The 22,706-nt window shown below is 38.3% G+C and overlaps 1 protein-coding gene across 5 annotated transcripts in view; it reads right to left on the bottom strand.

Moving 5' to 3' along the window:
• Positions 1-6,206: 6,206 nt before the first annotated feature.
• Positions 6,207-22,706, bottom strand: part of col12a1b (collagen, type XII, alpha 1b) — a 74,131-nt gene continuing 57,631 nt past the window's right edge. For 4 of the 5 annotated variants that reach the window (XM_081379123.1, XM_081379124.1, XM_081379125.1 and 1 more), the window contains 15 exons: positions 20,840-20,998; positions 20,568-20,645; positions 17,712-17,798; positions 17,460-17,513; positions 17,241-17,336; positions 15,644-15,697; positions 14,364-14,417; positions 13,903-13,956; positions 13,708-13,779; positions 12,892-12,927; positions 12,739-12,805; positions 12,257-12,439; positions 10,724-10,801; positions 9,962-10,132; positions 6,207-7,075 (listed from right to left, as the gene is read on the bottom strand). In XM_081379123.1, coding sequence (XP_081235249.1) covers positions 6,954-7,075; positions 9,962-10,132; positions 10,724-10,801; positions 12,257-12,439; positions 12,739-12,805; positions 12,892-12,927; positions 13,708-13,779; positions 13,903-13,956; positions 14,364-14,417; positions 15,644-15,697; positions 17,241-17,336; positions 17,460-17,513; positions 17,712-17,798; positions 20,568-20,645; positions 20,840-20,998 — 1,365 coding nt within the window. In that variant the 3' untranslated portion in view covers positions 6,207-6,953. Of the gene's footprint in view, positions 8,855-9,961; positions 10,133-10,723; positions 10,802-12,256; positions 12,440-12,738; positions 12,806-12,891; positions 12,928-13,707; positions 13,780-13,902; positions 13,957-14,363; positions 14,418-15,643; positions 15,698-17,240; positions 17,337-17,459; positions 17,514-17,711; positions 17,799-20,567; positions 20,646-20,839; positions 20,999-22,706 lie in introns of all 5 variants that reach the window. The other variant, XM_081379127.1, reaches the window with a different exon arrangement.

Here is a 22,706-nt window from a genome sequence, read left to right as displayed (position 1 = left end):
ACGTTACAAATATTAATACCAATAATACACATTCACTGAAACTGAATTTTGCCCACCAAATAAAGTTTGAAACTGCCTAAAATAACTCCACCAAAATGTAGCGAATACGACTTTGGGTAAATTTGAATTAGCTCAAGAATATAGGGAATTGTGGAAATATTAATAAGTATTAATAATTCATAAGTCGCATGTACCTTTATTTTATCAATTATAGAGATTAACTGGTTCTGTAACTGATCTAATCGTTATTCGTCCAGCGAATAAAGGTGAGATTATCACAGTTAAGAAGGGTTATCTCTTTACAAACTCCAAGAAAGTTTGATCTCCTGGCCACGGACATCAAATCTTCTGAGTTTATTAATTAAAACTACTGAATGTAGTCTAATATCGAGCTTGTAGCTGGATCTTTTGTTTCATTGACTTTAGAATGGTGGGTTTTCAAACACAGAGACAGTGAAAAGTATAAATGGATTTTAATAAATGTGACTAAAAATTATATGAGCTACGAATAGAAACGTACGTAAAAATGCAAACAATAAACACAAACAAACATTTAAACAATAATAACGTACGTGATAAGAATAAAATGAAATGAAAGAAAGAAAGAAAGAAAGCTAGTAATTGTTACATACAGAAACCTAAAAGCCGGACCCCAGAAAAGCAGCTATTATCAGATAAATATACTTGCACGTCTGTTCTCTGTTTGGTTGATGCTGAAAGCGCGGACGAGGTCCTGTTTCGACTGCGTCTTCCGGTGTCGCGGGAAGCTTGAAAAGGCTCACTGAAATGTAACGTTACCGAGAAAGTTCGTCTTCATCTTCCGTGAAGGAAGAGGCAAATATAACTTAGTTGCAAAGGAACGGCTGCTACGACTCGAACATGTGTTTGTCCGAGGCCTTCCGGGATGTTCCTCGGGGAAGCGTCGCGCCGGTAGAAGAGGAGGAAGGATGAGAGCGAGGTGAGAGAGAGAGAGGTGAGAGAGCCCGCTGTGTTTTGAAGGAGCTCAAGTCACGCCCCCTTGCGTGCGTGACCCAATCGCCTGGGAGGACGTATTGTGGTCATGTCCTTTCATTTGGAAAGGTACACGCCTCTTCTAACTAATGCTGGCGGAATAAACTTCGTTCATAAACATTTATAAAACTGGTATTAATCAAATAATGCATCCTCTAATATTCTGTGCTAAATATTCAACACCGTTGTGTTCTTCTGAACAAAACAATACCGCGAATGACAATTCTGTTAGTCAACAACACAAAGAAACAGGATTTCTCGTGATTACATGCATATTAAACTGATTACATATCAATAAAGCTTATAGATATCGTATTTCGGGTATAAGTATCATAAGCACAGCAAGAAATACATTTTAAACATTTTAAAAAGGTAATTTTGACCACAAGTGGTCGGGCATGATAAGGAGTCTGTGTTTTGTGTGTGTGTATGCAGAGTCGTGCACACGTGGAACCGCGTGGTGAACTTTGTCCTTCGTTTTCAGTGTGAATATCTTCTTGAGTTGATGAGATTAACTCAGGGGACCTGACCGAGCATCTGCTAACACTGTTGTTTTGTTTTGAGGGGTTAATCAGTACCTTTTGTTTGTTGATTAGATTTGATTGATCAACACAAAGGCAGACCTGATCATCTGCTTTCCGTTACACATTCTAAAAATGCCAGGTTTAAATGCTTAGCAATGTCAGAATCACAATGTCCAAAACCGTAGATACTATCAAATGGTATTAGAGTCTTTCCTGAACTATTATTAAGAGATAAGTGGGTTGCCCTTTATTTTACAGTACTTGTACTTACAGTGTACTTACCATTAGAAAGTACTGGTAATATAAGGTAACTACATGGTTTAGGGGTAGGTTCAAGGTTAGTACCTTGTTATTACCCAGTTATTGCAATTACTATAATAAGTACATAGTATGTGCATGGGAAACAGGACTGTAAAATAAAGTGCTTCTAATAATTGCGACCTGAAATGGATTTATTAGTGTTATGAAATATGTATTGTGTGCCCCCTTTGAGAACAGCAGAGATAGCAATAATCAATTTTCAATCAACAGGATCATTGCTTGAATTTAGATGAGCCCATAATGTTCAACAGAACAGACTAATGTTTGAGAATGCATTTACACTGGAATTATAAGTTCACACAGAAACAAAACTGAATCTATGATTATTCACATTGCAAAAATGGACTGAGATCCAAACTTGGTGAAAGTTCTTTTATGGATAGCAGTTCACTTGAATATAACATTAATTACACTACTGTTCTACAATAGATCAAATAGATCTTTATAATAGAATAGATATATAGAATAGTATAGAATACCCCAAAAAAGCATGTGGTGCTCAAACACTTTTTCCTACCGCTTGCATTGAGTAACTATTGGCTCTGAGAATGATCTCATATGATGTCATGGTTGAGATATAACCAAAAAGGCCGTATTAAAATATTCTTCACCACCAAGCAGCACTCATTGAGGCCAAGCATTTCATTCATCTTTGGTCTTGTTCTCGCATATGTCGGTAAGGATATCAGGATGTTAATTTCTGCAGACAAGCACGTACTGAAACTAATTGGACCCCCTTCTGCTGTGCAAGCGGTCCGAGCTGCCAGATTCCTCCTGCTTTCTTTCCATGAAGTCATGTTTGGCCATTGAATCAATATAAGTTTCAGCTCAGCATAGAAGGCGGCCGTGAATTAGAAGAGCGTTGGATTTTTTTTCTCCATGTACCCCTCTGGGTTTTGGAAGCCGCCGCCAGCGAGTGTTGAAAGCTCCTTGCAGGAGACTTGTGCTTTCTCCGAGCTCTTTCTTCAATTCTGTGACGTTCCAGGGAGTAAGTGAACAATATGCTCACATTAAACCCTCAAATGAGTCATTAGTCTGCAGGCCGTGATGGGCCTATAGCTTCCCGGAGGGAAATGTTAATAATCTAGTCGTGCCACTGGTGGTTTGTTCACTGTTGGTTGCCGCTGTGGTAAAAGAATCGTTCCGCCAAAAAACACTTTCTGTGATCATTTACTCGTGTCATTCCAAACGTGGTGACCATTTAAGCTTCATAAAGGACATTCATTTCATAAAGCCTACTGTATCATACACTGCCCAGCCAACAAAAAGTCTCTGTTTGGATTTACATAAGCAAATGCTTAAGAGTCTATGATTGGATCATTATTGCATTGATTATTATGTTTCTATCATGTTATATGTTTGGCAACAGTTCTTCTAACCCTAATTGATGGAGTGTGTAGCTTTTCATTTCTTAAACAACCATGTATGAAGACACATCATGACCATATTCCAGATGTCAAGATTTATCAGACTCAGATTGTGAAAGAATGGTTGTGAGAGAGAATGAAGAATCATTTTCACACATGAATCGGCTCCTCTGAGTCCAGAGCTTAAACTCATTGAAAGTCTTTGGGATGTGCTGGAGGAGACTTTACAGAGAGCTGGACTCTTGCATTGGCAATAAAACTTTTTTTTTTTTTTTGGTCAAGATCTTGATGATGTGTCTTCCTACATGATTGTTTAAGAAAAGTGGGTTTATTAGGGTTAGAAGAACTGTTGCCAAACATATAACATGATAGAAACATAATAATCACTGCAATAATGATCCAATCATAAACTCTTAAACATTTGCCTGTTTAAATACAAACAGTGACTTTTTCTTTGGGTGTTTAATAGACACATTTCTAATGCCTTTAAATAATCAACATGTTCAAAACTTTGCTGAAAAACCTGTTGCACACAATCTACTAAATGCCTTGTCATCTGATTGATAGTTTATATATTTTAAGCAAGTATGGCCTTTTAGTATAATTGTACAAATGTCCCCCTTCAGCTCGCGGTGTCTTTTTGCTATGAAATCTTTACCGTGTTTTATAAAGTAAACATAGGAATAACTTTTAATAATATTTAAAGATGAACACTTACTGGACTGAAGCAATTAGGTTTATGCACATGATTATCCATACATCATTGTTTTGTTTTTTAGAAAAATCATGAAAAAATGTGAGAATCAAATATGATCCATCAGGCTTTGAGGAACGTTTATTTGTTCCTCTCTCAATCGTCATTGTATTGCATTGCATTATATGTGAATTCTGAAATCTCATTCCACTCTGCCATATTACGCAGTCATACAGTGACCAGGGGTTGTCAAGCTGTAAAAAATGACAAATCACTACACAAAAGTAGTGCTTTCTGAATGATTTCCCCTCTGAGGATATTTTGTTATCTAAATGTGTGGTAACCGCACTTTAATGCGAAGACCTTTCAGATCCGCTGCATCATGGTATATGTGACCCTGGACCACAAAACCAGTCACAAGTCGCACGGGTATATCTGTGGCAATAGCCAACAATACATTGTATGGGTGAAAATTATCGATTTTTCTTTTATGCCAAAAATCATTATGATATTAAGTAAAGATCATGTTCCATGGAGATATTTTGTAAATTTCCTACCGTAAATATATAAAACATTTTTTTTTGTGAGTGAATGTTGCACAATCGGGAACAGAAATGCACAACTTTAAAGGAGATTTTCTCAATGGTTTGATTTTTTTGCACCCTCAGATTCCAGATTTTCAAATAGTTGTATCTCGGCCAAATATTGCATACATACATCAATGGAAAGCTTATTTATTCAGCTATCAGATGATGTATAATCTCAGTTAAAAACATTTTTTACCCATTTGTGGTCCAGGGTCACATATGTGTGTGTTGGCTGGATTTATGTAATCGTCTTATTTTTGAAGTCATTTTGGACCGCAAATCTTCACCAACCCCTGAATCTACTGATAATGTGTTTTATATTTTGACACCATCAGAGGTCACGATGCTTTCTTCTAAATGGCATGTCTGGACGGACTTCAAACGCTTCAGTGCTTGTGACGTACCGTCATACCTTTCATATTAAATTTCAGACCGGCACTGCTGGAAACTGCTCACAGTTATGAAAGGTATGACTCTCCTCTAAATCAGTGAAGTTATCTGGGTCGTGGACACATCTATGTGTCTGAACAACATTAAATGTGGGCTATTGTGCAACAATTTTGGCCTTAAATCAATGAAGCCCCTAATAGAAGCTTCCAGTCCGTCTTGAAGTGGTTCCTTATGAGGGAACGAGTCTCTGTACACATGCTTTTAATATCTGTCATGTGAAATTTTGTTCCCAGATTACAATGGCTGCAAAGATCAAATCTGCTCCCTACAATATGAAGCAGATGAATTTGTGCTGAATTTGATCAAAATACTTGAATGCAACAAAAACGAATCAATGCGCACTAAACAATGGCATGAGAGGAAACAAGCTGTATTGGTCATAAGAAATAAATGCAATAATAATGAGTGATTGCAAGGCAGCCACTGTGTTGACATTTTTATTTATTTTTTCATTTTCCCCACAAATTTCTGCAATTAATTCAGTCCAATATGCATGGGCTGCAACATACCGGTGGATTCAGCTGATTCAGTCTTATCAGTGGCAGATGGAGTGAGTGTTTGCAAACCATTAAATACATCTCTTTTTTTTTCTTTTTTTTTCAGTTCAGTCTTTGTTATTGCTTCTGTTCCTCTTTTGTAAGATACTTAAAAGCATCTGCTAAATGCATATATGCTAATTTAAATATCATAAGTGAATGTAAATGTACTACATGTATTTACAGGCTTGGTGAATTGAACAATCAAACACAGCAGCTTCAGAGTTCCCGTTTGCACCACAACTGGTCATTTAATGTATATTCTGTTAAAGTCTCAAGTTAACCATAACTTGACTTACTCATAATTCACAAACCGCTAATTTCTGAGGAACTTTGCCTTCCTGATTGGCCTCCAAATTAATGTCTTGAGTTGATTGGGCTAAAATAGTAAAATCACACAATTATGAGAAATGTCTGACTATCAAAACACTATCCTGTTGCTGCCTTGCAAACACTTGACAAACAATTTTCCTTCACGGTTTGAAGCATTTCCTGTTTAAACAGGAACAAATTAGTTTGTCACTTATATAAAATGCTTGAAAGCAATAAAGACACTTTAGATTCATTTGTGGATGATTTCTTGCCATCACCTTCACAGAAACGTTTCCAACTTATACAAGAATTTAGATTTCATGCACGGACTAGAAGCCGGCGTTTTGATTTCATCGGCCCTTTTTCAAATGACACCAGCAATAAAAAAAAAAGGGCACATGCCATATTTTCAGTAGTTTTATTGAAAAATGCCTCCTCTGTTTCAGAAATAAATAAGAAAATAAGGCTGTGGAATTCACAATGTGCAGTTGCAAACATGAAGCAGCAATACTATAGGCTATCTATAGTCTTGCACGCAAATGCCAAAACTGCATTTGATATTGATAAAACAACAATTACAACAACTATATTCTGGATTAAAAAAAGGAAAACAAACAACTACAAATGAAAATTAAAAAAAAAAAAAAAAAAACATAAAATACAGCACAGACATGCAATTCCACCTTTGGTAAAATCAGCTGTGAGGTTCAATCAAACATTCATCCAATATGATCAATATCTGATTTATAATATTGTGATGAAGGGCATGTTTTACTGCAGATGTTAACAAAAAAGACATTCTCTCAAGTGAACTCAGACAGAAATGGATAACTAATGTGTATTCATATGAGACATAAATGATGATTGGTGAATATGCAGATGGCTGGAAGAGGCGATGATCTTTGGAAACCCTTCAGTGTTAATAAATTATCAAACACCTTTCAACTGCACGCTGCGATGTGTGACACATTCAATGCGATTTTACAAGCGATGGAGTACAAGTGGAAGAGAAAGAAGCTATGAGGTTACATTAGGAGATTCATGCGTCTGATCTGCTGAATTCACACACGGTTCGAAGGGTTAAATCGTCTGTACAGGCCGTCGGGAACGTCAACAAACAAATAACATGAGCCAGTGAACTTCCGCTCCTTTTACCACGCTTTCCTTTCAGATCCCGTCTCAGGCAGTGACCTCTTGCGCCGTTGGTTTGGTGAAATCTCAAAGTCTTCTTCTAGGATTGGGTCTATGCGCTCGGCATCAGGTGGAAACTGTTCTGCTTGGAGATACGGCAGTGGCCAATTGAGTCACTCAAGCAAAATACCATTGTTACCTTCCTCAATGTGCAAAGGGTTAGAAACTGCTTGTTGGGGAGTTTTAAAAAGGTCAGTGCTTTATATATGTACTTGACACACAGTGGGGTCCAGAAGTCAGCGGGGTCCAAATTACATCAGCATAACAATTTAATAATCACTTGATCTTGTTCTCCAGCACGATTGATAAGGTTGAAAATCTAGATCAATCTCGTTAACTAGTTTAAAATCTTCTTCATTTTGCGTCACAAAAAATCTTCGTTCCTGTAGCTCACGCCAAGGTCACGGGTTCGATTCCCAGGCAATACGAATGGTGCCAACATAAATAGCTTGAATATAATCTAAGCAGCCTTGGATAAAGGTGTCTGCCAAATACATAAAACTTGAAGAAGTATCAAATGAAAGATTTAAAAAAAAAAAAAAAAAAACGTTTTCAATGAGGTCTCAGGAGCTGTTTGCACGACACTGTTTTCAACTAAAAACGGTTTTGGCCGTTCATTTGCATGACAGCTGCGTTTTGGGGGCCTGAAAATATGTTTCAAAGTGCACGTTTTTGAACACATCGTGTAAACTACAAAAACGTGAAAACAGTGACGTCATGTGCATGCATATTACATGTTCAGGTGCGTAGTGTTCCTTTACAAGGTAACATTGCCAACTACTGGCCTGCCATGCATAATACCAACTTTTTAGTCGCTTTCTCTGATCCGTGTGAACGGTTTGACAATGTTGTCGCCTGTACGCCAAAAACCAAAAGAAAAAAACGTTTCCGTTTTTAGTACATCGTTGTCATGTAAACATGCCCTCAGACTTTTGGACACCACTGCTTGTCTGTGTGTGTCAGTATATATACACACACACACACACACACACACACACACACACACACACACACACACACACACACACACACACACACACACTCATACATAGACTCTGTAAGTTATGAGTATCAATACTAATGGTTGCTGATATGGGCAAGTTGGCCTGCCAAGCAAAAATATCAACATGAGAACTGATATCAAGAATTCAACCACACGTCTGTTCAGATATTCATCTAAACCCTAACTTACAGCCAATCGAAAGAGACATGATCTTGAAACTAACCATGAGGAAATTAAACTGGCAAGATAACTGTGTACATACTAAAAAGAAAAAAAGAAACATCCAGGGTCCGATTAACAAAAAGAGACGTGCTTCAAACTGGCCCTGAGCAAAAGACACTGTGAGATCACTTAAGGCAACCAGTAAAATAAGAGGCACTGGCGTGGGCATTCAGCAAGCAGTTGAGTCAAGCTCACTACAAGGGTTAAAAACTATTGCGTTTTAGTGGACTGGGATTCATTTACTAGGCACGATTAGTTTATTTACAGATAAACGAAAAACTCTTGGAGTTAACATGCTAAATGACAGTTGTTTTGGCTACAGATCCACCTGGTTAGTATTTGTTGTGGTTGCTGGTGTGTTTTTGCGTGTTTTGGTCATGCGTCTCCAGCCGACTGCAGCTTGTTTTCGGTTGTTTTGGCTGCCGTCACTGACGCCCGTGGCTGTGAGTTGTTGTTAGTACCCATCCGCAGATCGTAATCTCTGTTTGTTGCTTTTATTGTTTGTTTGTTTGCTTTCATTCAATAGTGTTCGCTTAATCATCTCCGTGGTGGTTATCCGCACAAAGCCCAATAAAATGTGATTTTCTCAGGATTTCAAAGTGTAAGCAGCACAGGTGGTTTAGAAAGTTTATGAACCTGGAACAGGTCAAAGAGGGTGTTAGAATTCTTCGCCAGACAAATCACAAACTGAAAATCAGCCTCTGATACTGTGATACTAAGTGAGGGTGAAGATCCGAAACACATTTCATCCCAAAATCGAAAGACAGGAGAAAAAGATACGATATTTTACATAAAGAAAATGAAGCCAGTTTTTTTAGGACAATTAAAGGAAAATTCTGTCATTATTTATTCTCACGTTGTTCTATTGTGTTGAAAGACTATGTAAAGAAACCCACACTATAAATGCTGACTGAAGCTTTCAAGCTTCAAAAAGGGCCACAAATATAAAATGACCTGGGCACTTTAATCCAAATCTTCTAAAGTCAAATGAGAGCTTTGTGAGAAGTTCAACTCACAGATTTGTTCGGTTTGTAACAACTTTCTTGAGAAATTCCCAGTGCATAACAACTAAAATTTTGGTCTGTTTCTCACATAAAGGTAGCATAAGTCTTTTGAAGACTTGGAATTATTATTATTCTTATTTTATTTTTTTGCTTTACCGAAACGAGAATGTTTTTTTTGCATTACACTACCGTTCAAAAGTTTGGGGTCAGTTAAGTTAATACTTTTATTCAGCAAGAATGCATTAAAAGTGACTTTTACAATCTATTTCTTGAGCAGCAAATCATCATATTAGAGTGATTTCTGAAGGATCATGTGACACTGAAGACTGGAGTAATGATGCTGAAAATTCAGCTTTGATCACAGGAATAAATTATATTGTAATATATATTCTAATAGACGAAGAGAATGCAGAAAAGACTTAACAACATTAAAAAAAAATCTACCGAGCTCAAACTTAATGCTTGGTAGCGTTTAAGTCAAAATTAAGTCACAATGCAAAAAAATCCTAAAGGTAAAAAAAAAAAAGCTTCGTTTTCTTTATCCAAAATATGTATTCAAAATCTTATTTTAATTTTGGGATGAAATAGGACAGGTTTGGCAAGTTTCACCCATGATAATCTGCATTATTCTGCTGAGCATCATCTACTGCTCAGTTCATGCACTGCTTTACACTACACATGCCATTAATGTTATTTCTACTGTCATGCAACAGGCAGAGCTAGATCATGAGGGACGTACCTCTGTAACCCTGTCCGTTATATGGCATACCGACACACTGAGAGGAGTCACAGTAGCCAGGCGGGCCGGGCGGACCACGTACACCGGCGACACCGTTGCGACCGGGCGGACCACGAATGCCTGGAGAACCGCTTGCACCCGGAGGGCCGGTTCTGGACTCACCTGGTGAGCCTAAAGAAATCAGGAACAACATGTAACACTTAACGTGAAGCCTTTATGTACAGTATGATGCATTATAAAGGTATTCATAATGTACATAGCAATGCATTGCATTTTTCATAAATAATTGTGACCAAAGTTAAAATTAGTTTTAATGCATTATACTTTCTAAAGGCACAACAATGAATAAATAAGTTCTACAATGCACTATAACTGTGGTTACAATTATTTATTAAATTATAGAATGCATTATAACAATGCATAATTAGTGCATTAAAATAGTTTTATAATGCATTATATATTAGTATATGTATATATATGTTACCAAACGACCTTTAAATGTGAAATACAGTTTCTGTGATTAAAAAGTCTGGAAGAGTTATGCCTGCTCATTTTTTAAGCGTTTCATTACACAACACATAACACATTCAACTGCACTGTGTCTAAAAATAAAAGTGGCGGACATGAGATAAAATATAGCAGAATCTCTAAGAAAAAGGAAGAAAACAGCCCAGTATATCAGAGATATTTCAAGGTTTTTCATGACCGTGAACTACGCTAGGTAGACGAGTTTTAGCGTATAAATGTGCGCATGAAACATACCAGGTGGTCCAGTGGCTCCTCTCTGTCCTCTCTCTCCGATGCCTGGATTTCCTCTGTCTCCTTTCTCTCCAGGTGGTCCTAATGTTAATGCACACAAACACAGAAATATAAGCCCAAACATAGACATACATGCATATCTGCATTGCAAAACACTGCTAAACATGCTGTAAAGCAGAAAATCCGTTTCAAATCAGGTACCTGCACTCTTAAAAAGAAAGACTACAAAAGGTTTTTTTTTTTTTTTTTTTTTTTTTGAGCTATGCCATAGAAAAAACATTTTTGGATCCCCAAAGAACTATTCAGGGAACAGTTCTTAAAATAACCCTTTTTTAAAGGGGCTCTCGGTCCCCCGAGAACTAAACTTCCCCCTAGGGCCATTGTCCTGGTTGCATTCACACCGCCAAAAGTAACTCTGAAGTGATATAAACCTGCCGACATCGACGTCATTTATGTGCGCCATTCAACAACAACTGGAGGATGGAGGACGCCGTGATCGGAGCTGTGTTTTTGCAGTGTGTTGTGGGTTTCGTAAACCCGGCTGGAAACCTGTACATTTATCTCTGCAACTTCCTTTACAAATTTGTGGGAACCAATCACAAATTGGCTTATCCACCTGGTGCACTATTGGCGGGTTTAATCCAATCCAATTCCAGAGCCGTTACAGCTCTGTCCAATTCCTTTTAACTTCTCGACGATGCTCAATGGCTTCTTTTTAGCAAACAAATCGTGTAAATACCGCTAACTTTCATGTTTTTTTTTGCATAACCTGCAAAAATCGCTCGATTCCAGTGCTGCTTCAGCAAACCGCTGATCAACACACATTTCATGCCTGGAAAGTATGTCACCCGGATCGTTGGTCTGATTGGTTAAAGGACTATCCAATTGTGTACAGACTCATTTGAGCTATGCCCGCTGATCACGCCTCTTGTGCAGTAGAAAATACAGAACTGACTCCCCAGACCACTGTTCAATCTTAAAAGGTGAGCTTGGTCTGGTGATAGCCAGACTAGGGTTTCGTGATAATGGAGATGGAATTTGTACTAGAGCAAAAAGGAAGGCTAAGAGACTAAATCTCCTATAAAACTTGCTATGCTACACATCATCGAGGCTGAGAAAAGAACAACTAAAATCGTTCCCAGTTCCTGCTCTGCAAACATGCCAAAAAGTGGGTACTTCCGCCAATAGTTATACAAACTATGAAAACTAACCTCCCTTTAGTGTGAACATTTTAAAAAGAACCTTCTTCCACCATTAAGATGTAATGAAAAAGTTCCTTAGATTTTTCATGGAACCATCAACGCCATTAAAGAACCTTTATTTTTAAGAGTGTATAAGGTTTCCTTTTAATTTAGACAGTAAACCACACGGAAGCTCACTAGGCTTCAATTATTTGTCTAGCATTTCTACATATACTGTACAGTGAATGGAAGAAGTCCAAACTAACCACAGTTCTTGAGGCTGATTAAAATCACATGGCTGTATTTGGCACGGTTTCATGTTTTTTGTTTCGATTTTGGCTGTTGTTTTAGGTACCTCGTTCTCCCTGCCGACCAGGCAACCCTGGACTACCGGGAAGGCCGTTCCTGCCCATCCGACCAGGCTCTCCGCGTGATCCCTCGGGTCCGGGAGGTCCAGGGGGTCCAGAGGGGCCTGGACTGTTGCTGTGATAGTTGTTGGGGATCTGGTTCAGCATTTCGTTGAATCGACCCATTTGTCCTGTAAAATGTGAAACAGTGGATTATAATGCAACTCGTGTTATTATTTGCATATGCATATTATGGCTTACAACATCTTTTAGCCTTGAGTGCACTTCTGTTAAAAAAATTAAGGGTCAGTAAAATTTCTGATGGATCGTGCAACACTGAAGACAGGAGTAATGATGCTGATAATTCAGCTTTACGTCACAGAAATAAATTACATTTTAAAATATATTCAAATAGACAACACTATATTACTGTATTTTTGATCAAATAAATGCATCCTTGGTGAGCATGAGACACTTGGAAATGCATTACCGTTCACGAGCTGTTCGCAGACTTGTCTGGCAATAGAGCGCATCATGCTCTGAGACGCAAAGTCTCCCTAGGAGGACGAGTACGAGATGTTAAAGTCTCCTCCACTCAAACTCATATGAAATGATAAAAGCAGATATTAAAATCATCACTCACTCTCTCTCCTTTGTCTCCTTTAACCCCAGAAGGTCCCTGTATGAATGAAAATCATATTTCTCTTTAAATAGACTGTGACACATCCAAAGATGAGCTAAAATCACTCAATCACTCCTCATTTATGCCAAAACCGCACTGTGCATGTCAGTGAGTAAATATTTATTGAACTGCAAACAATGTGGATCGTGTTAGACTATTTCCTTTTTTAACTTGTACTTTTTGAATAACAGTCTCAATGTGTTAGAAAGGTGTCTAAACTCATAGAAAGGTGCTACTCGCGTTTTGTATTAAACAATTAAACTATTAAAAGAAAAGTGTTGGCCAGGGTTTGCTCTTTTATAGATCCGGAGACACAATGCAGTTCTGAGTTATGTTTCATTTAATTATCAACTCTGTCTCAGATGTTTCTCCAAAAATTCCTTAAGAGAAGCAATAATAGATTAAAAATAGACCTAAATGTTGTCATACAGTAGGAGTATAGAGCTATAAAATGAATGTGAAGCAGCTTAGATCATTTGATGAGAAATGTTTGAGTTCACATCTCTGATTTTAGATTGTAAATCTGAGCACAGTTTGAGAGATTCTTATAAAAAAAAGAATCTAGAAGAAACACGTGAGGTTACTGGGGTCTTTTTCTCAGAAGAAAAATCAGCTGAGACTTTGGAAGAAATCTCTTTTTGCTCTCAAACAATAGATGTATTTAAGAGGTGTAGTTTTTCTTTCCTTCTGCCATATGCATTTCGACTAATTTAGCAAATTACTGGCAGTGACAGTGTCGTGCTGTTGTATGTCTATGAAAACCAGAAGGTTTCATACCGGAACACCTGTATCTCCATTCTTTCCAGGCTTTCCAGTAGGTCCTGGCATTCCAGGGGCTCCTGGGGGTCCCTGAACAAAAGAATAACAGCTCTGGTCTTCAGCAAAACAGATGTCTGCCATACGGTCTCGCATCTCAGCAAAAGAAAACAAATTTAACAACACTCCCTCCCCTCAAAAGAATCAAGAACATACCATAGGTCCTTGAGGGCCCGTGGATCCCGTCTGCCCCTCCTTCCCTGGGGGTCCCTGCATTGATAATATACACGCACAGATCTGCATTAGACTGATGACACGAATGCACGTTCAAATCCACATGTATCACATGAAACATCTCTGTTGTATTTCACCCCAAACTAGGACTATTGAGATCTTTTGCATTGTGACATAGTTTTCATAACAATTAAGCACATTTTCCTCACACATTACTGTAATATAGTAAATACACACTTTTTTTTGCAGTAAAAAATATAGATAATAATTCTCAACTGAACATTACATAAATAGCACATAGTTGACCAAAGTGCTTCACAGTATAACAATTAAATGAACAGCATAAATTAAAGGCAGCACAGCCATACATGTTTAATGTACTTTACAAATGTATAAAATGTAAATGAAATATATATGTTGTACACTGAACAGTCTTCACTCACCCGTATTCCAGCCGGCCCAATAGGCCCGATGGCACCAGCCGTTCCCGGTGGACCCTGAGAGAAAGAATGGAAGAAAAACAAAAGCTAAAACTAACAGACTCAGTGCCAGAGTCTCACACCAGTTTCACATTAGCACAGGTCGCTTACCTCCGACCAAACAAATGAAACTACTTTACACAAACAGTTTCCTCCAACACACAAGATGATATCCTTCCATTTCGTTCATGCTAGCTTTCTTTCTGTCTTTCTTTCTCTTTGTCAATCCTGCTTCTCCTTTGATGTCTTGGCATTAGATTTACAGGGTACTTAATATATTCCAGATCCGTTTTACTGGCCGTTATAAACCCCGGCTGCATTCTCTGCAAGTCATTAAATGCATGTTGTTATAGCAACTCCTCTAACATGGTCACCTGCACGGCTCGGCCCACTCTTCGTTAACAGGGATCGGATATCACAGTCCGTCCGAAAGAATTTACAAAATGACCATGCAGTATAATCACAACAGTGTGAAAACCTTCAGCCTTTTTTTTTTTTTTAGGGCCCTCCAATTTGTTAATTAACACAAATAAACATCATCTGCTTTTAAACAGGATCAGCATTACTCTACCAATCCCTCATTTCCCTCGCGGTCTCAGGAACCAGTTGTGCTTGTTCCTGAGTTTTTTGTGTTGTGAAAGATCTGATTTGTCTCATAATCACCCTTTGCTATTGCAAAACTTCTAGACTTTCCTAAGATGAATGTCCATAGTGCTCTTTTTCACAATGGGGACTGATGCTTTCAAGCTTGAAAAATTACACATATCATTTTAAAAGTAGTCAAATAAGTCTTCAGAAGTCCTATGAGGAACAGACTGAAATTTAAGTCATTAATAAAAAATCCACCCTTCATTTTTCAGCTATCAAGTATCATTTGAATAGCGATTTATCTATCTATCTATCTATCTATCTGTCTGTCTGTCTGTCTGTCTGTCTGTCTGTCTGTCTGTCTGTCTGTCTGTCTGTCTGTCTAAATGTATGTATATGTATATGTATATGTATATGTATATGTATATGTATATGTATATTACAGATTTGGCTAAATTACAGCCCGAACCCACATTTTATCTTGTGGCGTGATCTACCACTATTGTTGAGCGCTGCCTCCCAGGCCCAGCCATCCCCCCTCCTGAGTTAAGATCTAACGTTTGCCACATGGAGCCCGTCCAGAGAGGTAGCGCAGGCTGTAGAGAGCGAATAATCCTCCCATTTCCACCCTAAGACTCCGGCAGAGCAACACTTACTTTCTGTCCAGGTAAACCAGCATCGCCTGGATCCCCCTTTGGACCTGGACGACCCTGCATGGGGAAAATACAAGGAAAACGACATGTCAAAAGAGTGCCCAAAGCTTTGGTAAAAAGTTTCAATGAGATCCAAACAAAAATTAAACGTATATATCAGATCAGAGAACAAGGCTGAGAGACAAAGAGTGATTTAAGAGATTGTCTCAAAAACAAGATGGAAAACTCAATTTCTAGAGGAGTTTGTCTGTGCAAAATTCACTTCCAACATGCAGGGGTTGTTGCCAGATTGTTGCTCTGGGTGGTTGTTAAGTCCAGGTCTCGAGATATAGATTTAGTCTCTTTTTCAATGTTAAGACGATAATGTTAGAACAATAATAATTGTTCTAATTATACAAGACCAGGAAAGTCCACACTACAGCTATAACTATGGCAACACAGAAGAACAATATTGTAGGAAATACTTTCAGAATGATTTTTTTTTCCTAGCTGAAGAACAATAAAAACATTTTACGGCCCTCAAGTCTGTGGGATTTGTATTGTTTTGCTGTAAAGGCACAGTCACATTAATTAAACTTTGTGGGCAAAGTAGATCCAATAATGATGCATGAAGCACCTTTTACTCACAGGCCACTTCCAAACCAAGCAACATTATTTTGGAAAACACAGTGAATCCAAAGTGAAATCTATGTGGTGATATTTTTTTGCTTCGTGAGTCCCGCAAGCGAAATTCCTGATCACATGTATATATATATAGAGGGGGTCTAACAGTACATGTATTCGTCCTGAACCGTCATGGTACGGACGTCACGGTTTGGTGCATTGAGTCAGATGATGAATACAGTCAGTCACAGACGATCAAAGCTCCAATCCAGAAGGGGGCGTGTGCGGTAATGCAATGCTGTTTGCTAACCTCCACAACAGGAAAAAGAGCAGAAGAAGAGATAATCTATGCACCAACCCAAAACAAGAGTTCAGATGGTACGCAAAAGCTTGCTAGTAGCCTATACGCTGAGTTTCGATTCATTTTTGTGACGCGCTCCACAAACTTCACGGAAAGGAAACCGGGATGGCAGGAAGCGGCATCCTGTTTGTTTTCTTGACTTTTATGTACCGTTAAACCCCTATTATAAATATATATACCGTGAGATATATATTGTGCAGCCCTAAACCGCACTCCTCTCCTCCAGCCACATGATTTGAGGAATCATTCACATAGAGCGAGTTTCACACCGACGTTTAATGCTTCGGGTTATTGGTTTGTTTCAAATCCTTTTCCAAAGTATGAGCAATAGTAATAGTAATGCTTGCAAACAGCACTAAAACACAGCAGCTGAAACTGAGATGGGAGTAAATCCAGTGAGATTTGTGTGCTAGCAGCAGGATCAGGCGGTTTCAAGCGCTCTGATGAGTGTAAAGCCCCCAGACACACAGGAATGCTGAATCCAGAGCTCGCTGCCATAATTATGCCTCCGCCACAACTATAATAAATAGCCTGAACAATCCCTGTTTGGTGTGCCGGGAGGATTTACGGCCGGCTACTGACATCTGACTGTGTGAGGATACAATGGACACATGATGGAAATTGAGATGGACTTACAGCCACGCCCGGGATGGAGTGCCCACTAGGGCCCTGTGGTCCTGGAGGGCCCATCGGACCAGGCAAACCCATGTCTCCACGTTGGCCGATCGGACCCTGCAGGAACAAACAGAATCAATATACAAAGATGTCAATCCTGTAGTAAACTTGATGAATAAGCTATATTGTACATGTTAAGTTCACTTTGACAGAACAGAGAAGAAAAATCAGACAACTTACAACTTGACCGGTTTCTCCTCTCTCCCCTCGTGGTCCTTTGCTTCCAGGAGCACCCTGGGAAAAGAGAAATTACAGAGAGAACAGTTTTGCCATCAATCCAACTAATAATAATGTAAACATGTTAACTATGAATTAAATTTTTGATTAACATTTTAAAATCATTTTTTGCAGAGCCAAATGATACAAACCAATATTATGCACTAATTTTATGATTTAAATAATATTGTCTAAATTGTACTTTAGTTGACTTACCACTGGCCCCTGAGGCCCCTGGGGTCCCGTGCTGTCTGAGGTGCATGTGCAGGCGTTGGGAAGAGATGGACACTTGGATTCATCTCTCTGAATCACAGAGAGAACAAAAAACATAAGAACAAATGGCAACATCCACAAACCATTCGCTGATTTTGCATGTGGGTTGTGTGGGTGTCTAGCTCATGGACACTTACAATCCTGAACAAAGCAGCTATTTACATGTTCTGAAAGGCATTGTATAGGCACAGTAAATGAAAAGCTGGTTAGTGACATGACCAGACTGATAACCAAAGGGTTAGGTTCAACCTCTTGAAGAGCAAACTATCTTACTACAACGATTACTCTATCATAGTCCTTCAAACAAAATGATGTGGCGAGTCGCTCACCACAGTTTGGAATAAGTTGCTTAAATTAAGATAAAGTTTATCATCACGCAAAAAAACTGAAACACTAAATATAATGGTAGAAGATGAGAAAATTATGAAGAATTATGAGAAAAGTTGGACAGTCGACATGTTATAAATATTAAAATGAACACAGCGAAATTTCTAATTACATGTACTATAAAAACACCTTTTTTTTACCAGAATGTTGGGAATTTGGCAAAAAGAGGTTTGTATATCACAGACAATTCAATAAGTTTGACAGACAAAATAGTGGAGTACAAAATACAAAAGGCTCTTCAGTGCAGCGTTTTGATTGGCCATTTATCTGACGTAAGGTCAAATGTCATTGTAGCTTTAAAGACACTTACTGTAACCCAACAGCCAGACTGTCCGTATAATACGTATACGTAAATGTACTGCAAATTACCTTAGATAAAAGTCTGCTAAAAATCGATAATACCATATGTTGATCTAGGATGGAGAAGGTTTGGAAAACTAATTTTCTCCACATAAATCTATGTCTTTGTTTTTGCATATATTGATGCCCAGGCCACACAACTACGACAAGCCTAATTAAAACCTTGTGTTTTGACTGTCAGAAATACCATAAACACATTCAAAGTATTTAATAATTTGCTTATGGAAGACTAAAAATATAATAAAGACACAGCTGGTCTCATGGTTTGCATTACAGACACACATTCGCAACCCTTTACCGAAGGCACTTAAGTTCAACAATTTCACACATTTTCAAACTAAAAACCACAAATGAATGGTAGTGAAACATCACTTTTAAAGGGATGGTATAATGCCCTTTTCACAAGATGTCAAATAAGTCTTTGATGTTCCCAGAGTGTGTATGTGAAGTTTTAGCTCAAACTGTTGTTTATGCTCAAACAGCAACATTACACACTAACTAAAGTTAGAAAAGTGAAATCATAATCAACCACCCCTTTAAAACCCATCTGCTGTTGACAAATCAAATATCATGGAAGAGTGCACAACGACAGATCAAAGTAAGGAAATGATCTAACACTATAGCGAGCAGTTTAGCTGAGCACATGTTAAATTTCATGTTTGAATCAGGTCAACAGGGATGCATCAGAAACATATGGAATATTAAACCAGACAATGCGTGGGCAGATGAAGCTAAAAAAGATGTAGGAGACGTGCGTGACAGCCGATTAACTTCGTCATTTGCTTTTAATTTAACGTGACTTTAAAGCACGTCCACTGAAGCAGTCTGAGGTTAAGAGCCTCGCTAAAGGCCACAATGATCAAAGGCATGGTGTGGAATGTAAACAGTGTGGTTCATGGGTCATCCGTACCTGATATTTAACCCAGGCTTTGGGTTTTTCACCTTTGTGTAACCCTAGGTAAGGTTGCACCAGCCGTTCATAAGTTTATACTTCAATTTGAACGTAAAAAGTCCACACTTGAGGCGTAGTATCAACATTGTAAAGTTGTAGATAAGACAAAGATTATTGGAGTATGTTTAAAGAAAGTACTATTTTAGTCTTTCAAAATATCAAGCTTAATTCAATGTGTCACTTGCTATTTTTTAGTTTGTAACTAATTCTGTACCTTATTCGGTTGCACCATTTATTCTTAAGGCAGATCATACTGTAGCTGGTAGGTTGCAACCTTTCCATAAAGTAATGCATAGTTGCATATTATGGCATTTACCCTCGGTGATCCAATAGCAGCCATCAAATATTGAATGTGAGCACAAGTTGTGTTGAAATGCTGTGAATTTTAGTTCATTCTTGATTCTAATTTCTTTTGCCTCACATAAGTAACAGAACATTTCCATTGAAATACGATTTGTAAATAACATTTAGAAACTGTATTTGAAATGAATAAGGATCAATAAATAAACAATGATACAAAATAAATGATTTATTATGATTGATTTTATCAACATGCACACGAAGGGTCGAGTTTAGGTCGGGTTCGTATTGAAGAGCCGCTTCTGATTCACATAATATCCTCCCTCTTAAAATGTAAACAAGTGTAGATGTCAACATTATCTTATACGTCAAAAGCTGAGGTCTTCAACCCTGCTACTTGAGACCCACTGCCCTGCAAAGTTTATTTCCAACCTGCTTCATCTTGTGATTTTCAAGCGGTCCTGAAGAGCTTGATTAGCTGGTTCAGGTGTGTTTGATTAGGATTGGAGCTAAACTCTGCAGGACAGAAACCTAAAAACCTCTGGTCTACTCTAAAGGATTGAAATCTGTCAGGTAAAACATGTTTATTGGTGCAATTCAGTAAATCTACTATTTTGCTCCAACCATTCCTTCTTGAAATTATACGTAGAGTTATGTTTCAACTCATTTTAATGGTGCAATGGAAAAATATTTAGTCTTGTGTAAGTTAACTTAGTGCCCGTTTAGGTCAAAACTAGGCCAAGTTGTAACTTACGCACAGCTGGTGCAACTGGCCCCTGATCTCTAGAGGCTTCACTTACCATTGAAGGAAGGTCACAACATCTGTCCCTGCTGGTCCAGCCGAGACTGCACACAATGTCAAACATCTGGAGCTGGAACTGCCCAACCACAGAGAAAACGGATGTTACACGTGTCTTTGATAAAAGTTTGCATTTTCAAATATGGGGCTCAGGCGCCCAATTAAAAGGATCTAGGCTGGAAAGAGCAAGAGAGCGTTGAGCTCTCAGTCAATACGTGATAACAAAAGTCAGGGTTTTTTTGTTTTTTTTTTTGTACATAAGGTGCCACTCACTGTTGCTGAGTCTCCTTTAGATCCGATAGATTTGGACATTTTCCCGAGCACTTGAAATCCATCCATCGATGTGTTTCCTACTGGTTTAATCTCCTTCTCAGCCACTTCCTGGCAGTCCACGTTCAGCTTGACGCTCTTGGGAGACACCAGGATGTGGAGCTGGAAATAAAAGAAGATTGTTAGATGTTCAAGCTTGTAACTGACTTAGAGGTCAGACCTTACATTCATCTTCAGCAGTGCGAATCATTAAAAAAGTCTCAGTTGGCAGTTTTCTATTGTTGTTCTTAACTCCAAGAGCTTCGGGCCTTAATTAGGGATTTTTGGGAGTCTCTCCGTTCAAAGGGAGTGTTCTGGCCAGAGGCACACATAAAAACCAGCACGTTCTTTCACCACCAAATTCATCCTGACACGCTCAAGGCGATGATAACAGAAAGTCCATTGTAAAATACTTTTAAAGAGAAATTTGGGAAAGATTAACAGCAGCCAAAAAGAGTGTAAACAAATACATCATCACATATTAAAGCTTAAATACATCAACAGTGGGACTGTCAAATCATCCAGCAGATTTCCCATCTGATATTTCTGGAATGACAAAGTTTGAGGGGTGAACTTTTCAGCCTCCAATATATGCAAATGAGGCTCCTGATGAAACTTGCCCCAAACTTTTGAATCGTAGTGTACTTTTACTCCTCTTGATCTTCCCCAAAGTTAGGGAATTTCAGACATCTGGCAATGAGGGTACTAAACAGGTTGCACGAAATGGATAAACGTACTCAATAAACTTTGAACTACTCTGCCTAGAATCATGGTTCTGGAATCATTTGATTCGTCTGTCATGGTAATTGTGTTGCTCAGGCTGCATGCGATGTGTTTGGCCCTGTAATGGCTGCTTGGCGCTTTATTTCTTAGTGAATTGCCTCCTTAGAGTTTTTTCAGCTCTCTGATCCACATAATCAATGTACACTGATATTCCCTGTTCACCACAGCGCATGATGAAGTTGTTCCTCCATATGCCATGGCCCGTCGTGCTGCCAAGTCTTAAACACCAGCTGAACGCTGCAGTGTAATCACATTTCTCCAACGCAAGCTAATGGAAGAGTTCAGAACTTATGCTATGGATCAGGAATGGGTTGGAAATGTGCGGTTAGCAGATTGAGGAGATGCGATTCTGATCCGACCACATAGGATTGGTCAGGATTAGTAAACATGCTAGAGGCCTGAGATACAGCACACTGAAGTTCATTTCACTATTGGGCTAAACAAAGCGAAAGAGACATGATATTCATTAGAACGATGAAGTGATTGTTATGGAGCCAGACCACCATTTTTCTGTGAGGGCCTAAACCAGTTTTCTTTCGAGTCTCTTCACAAAATGCCTATCAAACCTAGTCAATATCAAAACAAGCATGACGTAGACGTCTAGTCAAATGTGGTACGTATTATCTAGAGCTGTTCCTGTGGCACATGATTATTTACTGTTTAGCCTGGAGGTCTTCAGGATCTTCTGTTCTCTATTATTATTTTCAATACGGAATTACATCAGACAGCTTACTGCATAATGCACAGTATAAACCATATTAATACAACTACTTTTGTATGTGAAACAGAACACATTATGCAATGAATAACATACTATTTTGGGGTTTTCAAACTTTTTAACGTCAACGTCCACCTAAAATATAATGGTATCTCTTTATTAAGAAAAATAATATGAAAGAAAATATTTAGTGTTATATTATAAAGACAACTAAATTAAATAATTGTTTCTTAAATTAAATAATTGTGTACTATTATTTTATTACATTAACAATTTTCTTAAAAGTATTTACTTTTATTACATTTTTAAACTGTTTTTTTCTTATTTTTG

The sequence above is a fragment of the Scardinius erythrophthalmus genome (genome assembly GCF_964197995.2).
Source record: "Scardinius erythrophthalmus genome assembly, chromosome: 11".
NCBI classification, from domain to species: Eukaryota; Metazoa; Chordata; class Actinopteri; order Cypriniformes; family Leuciscidae; genus Scardinius; species Scardinius erythrophthalmus.
Note: the sequence above shows the minus strand (reverse complement) of the source record. Positions and strands in the feature narration are given on the sequence as shown.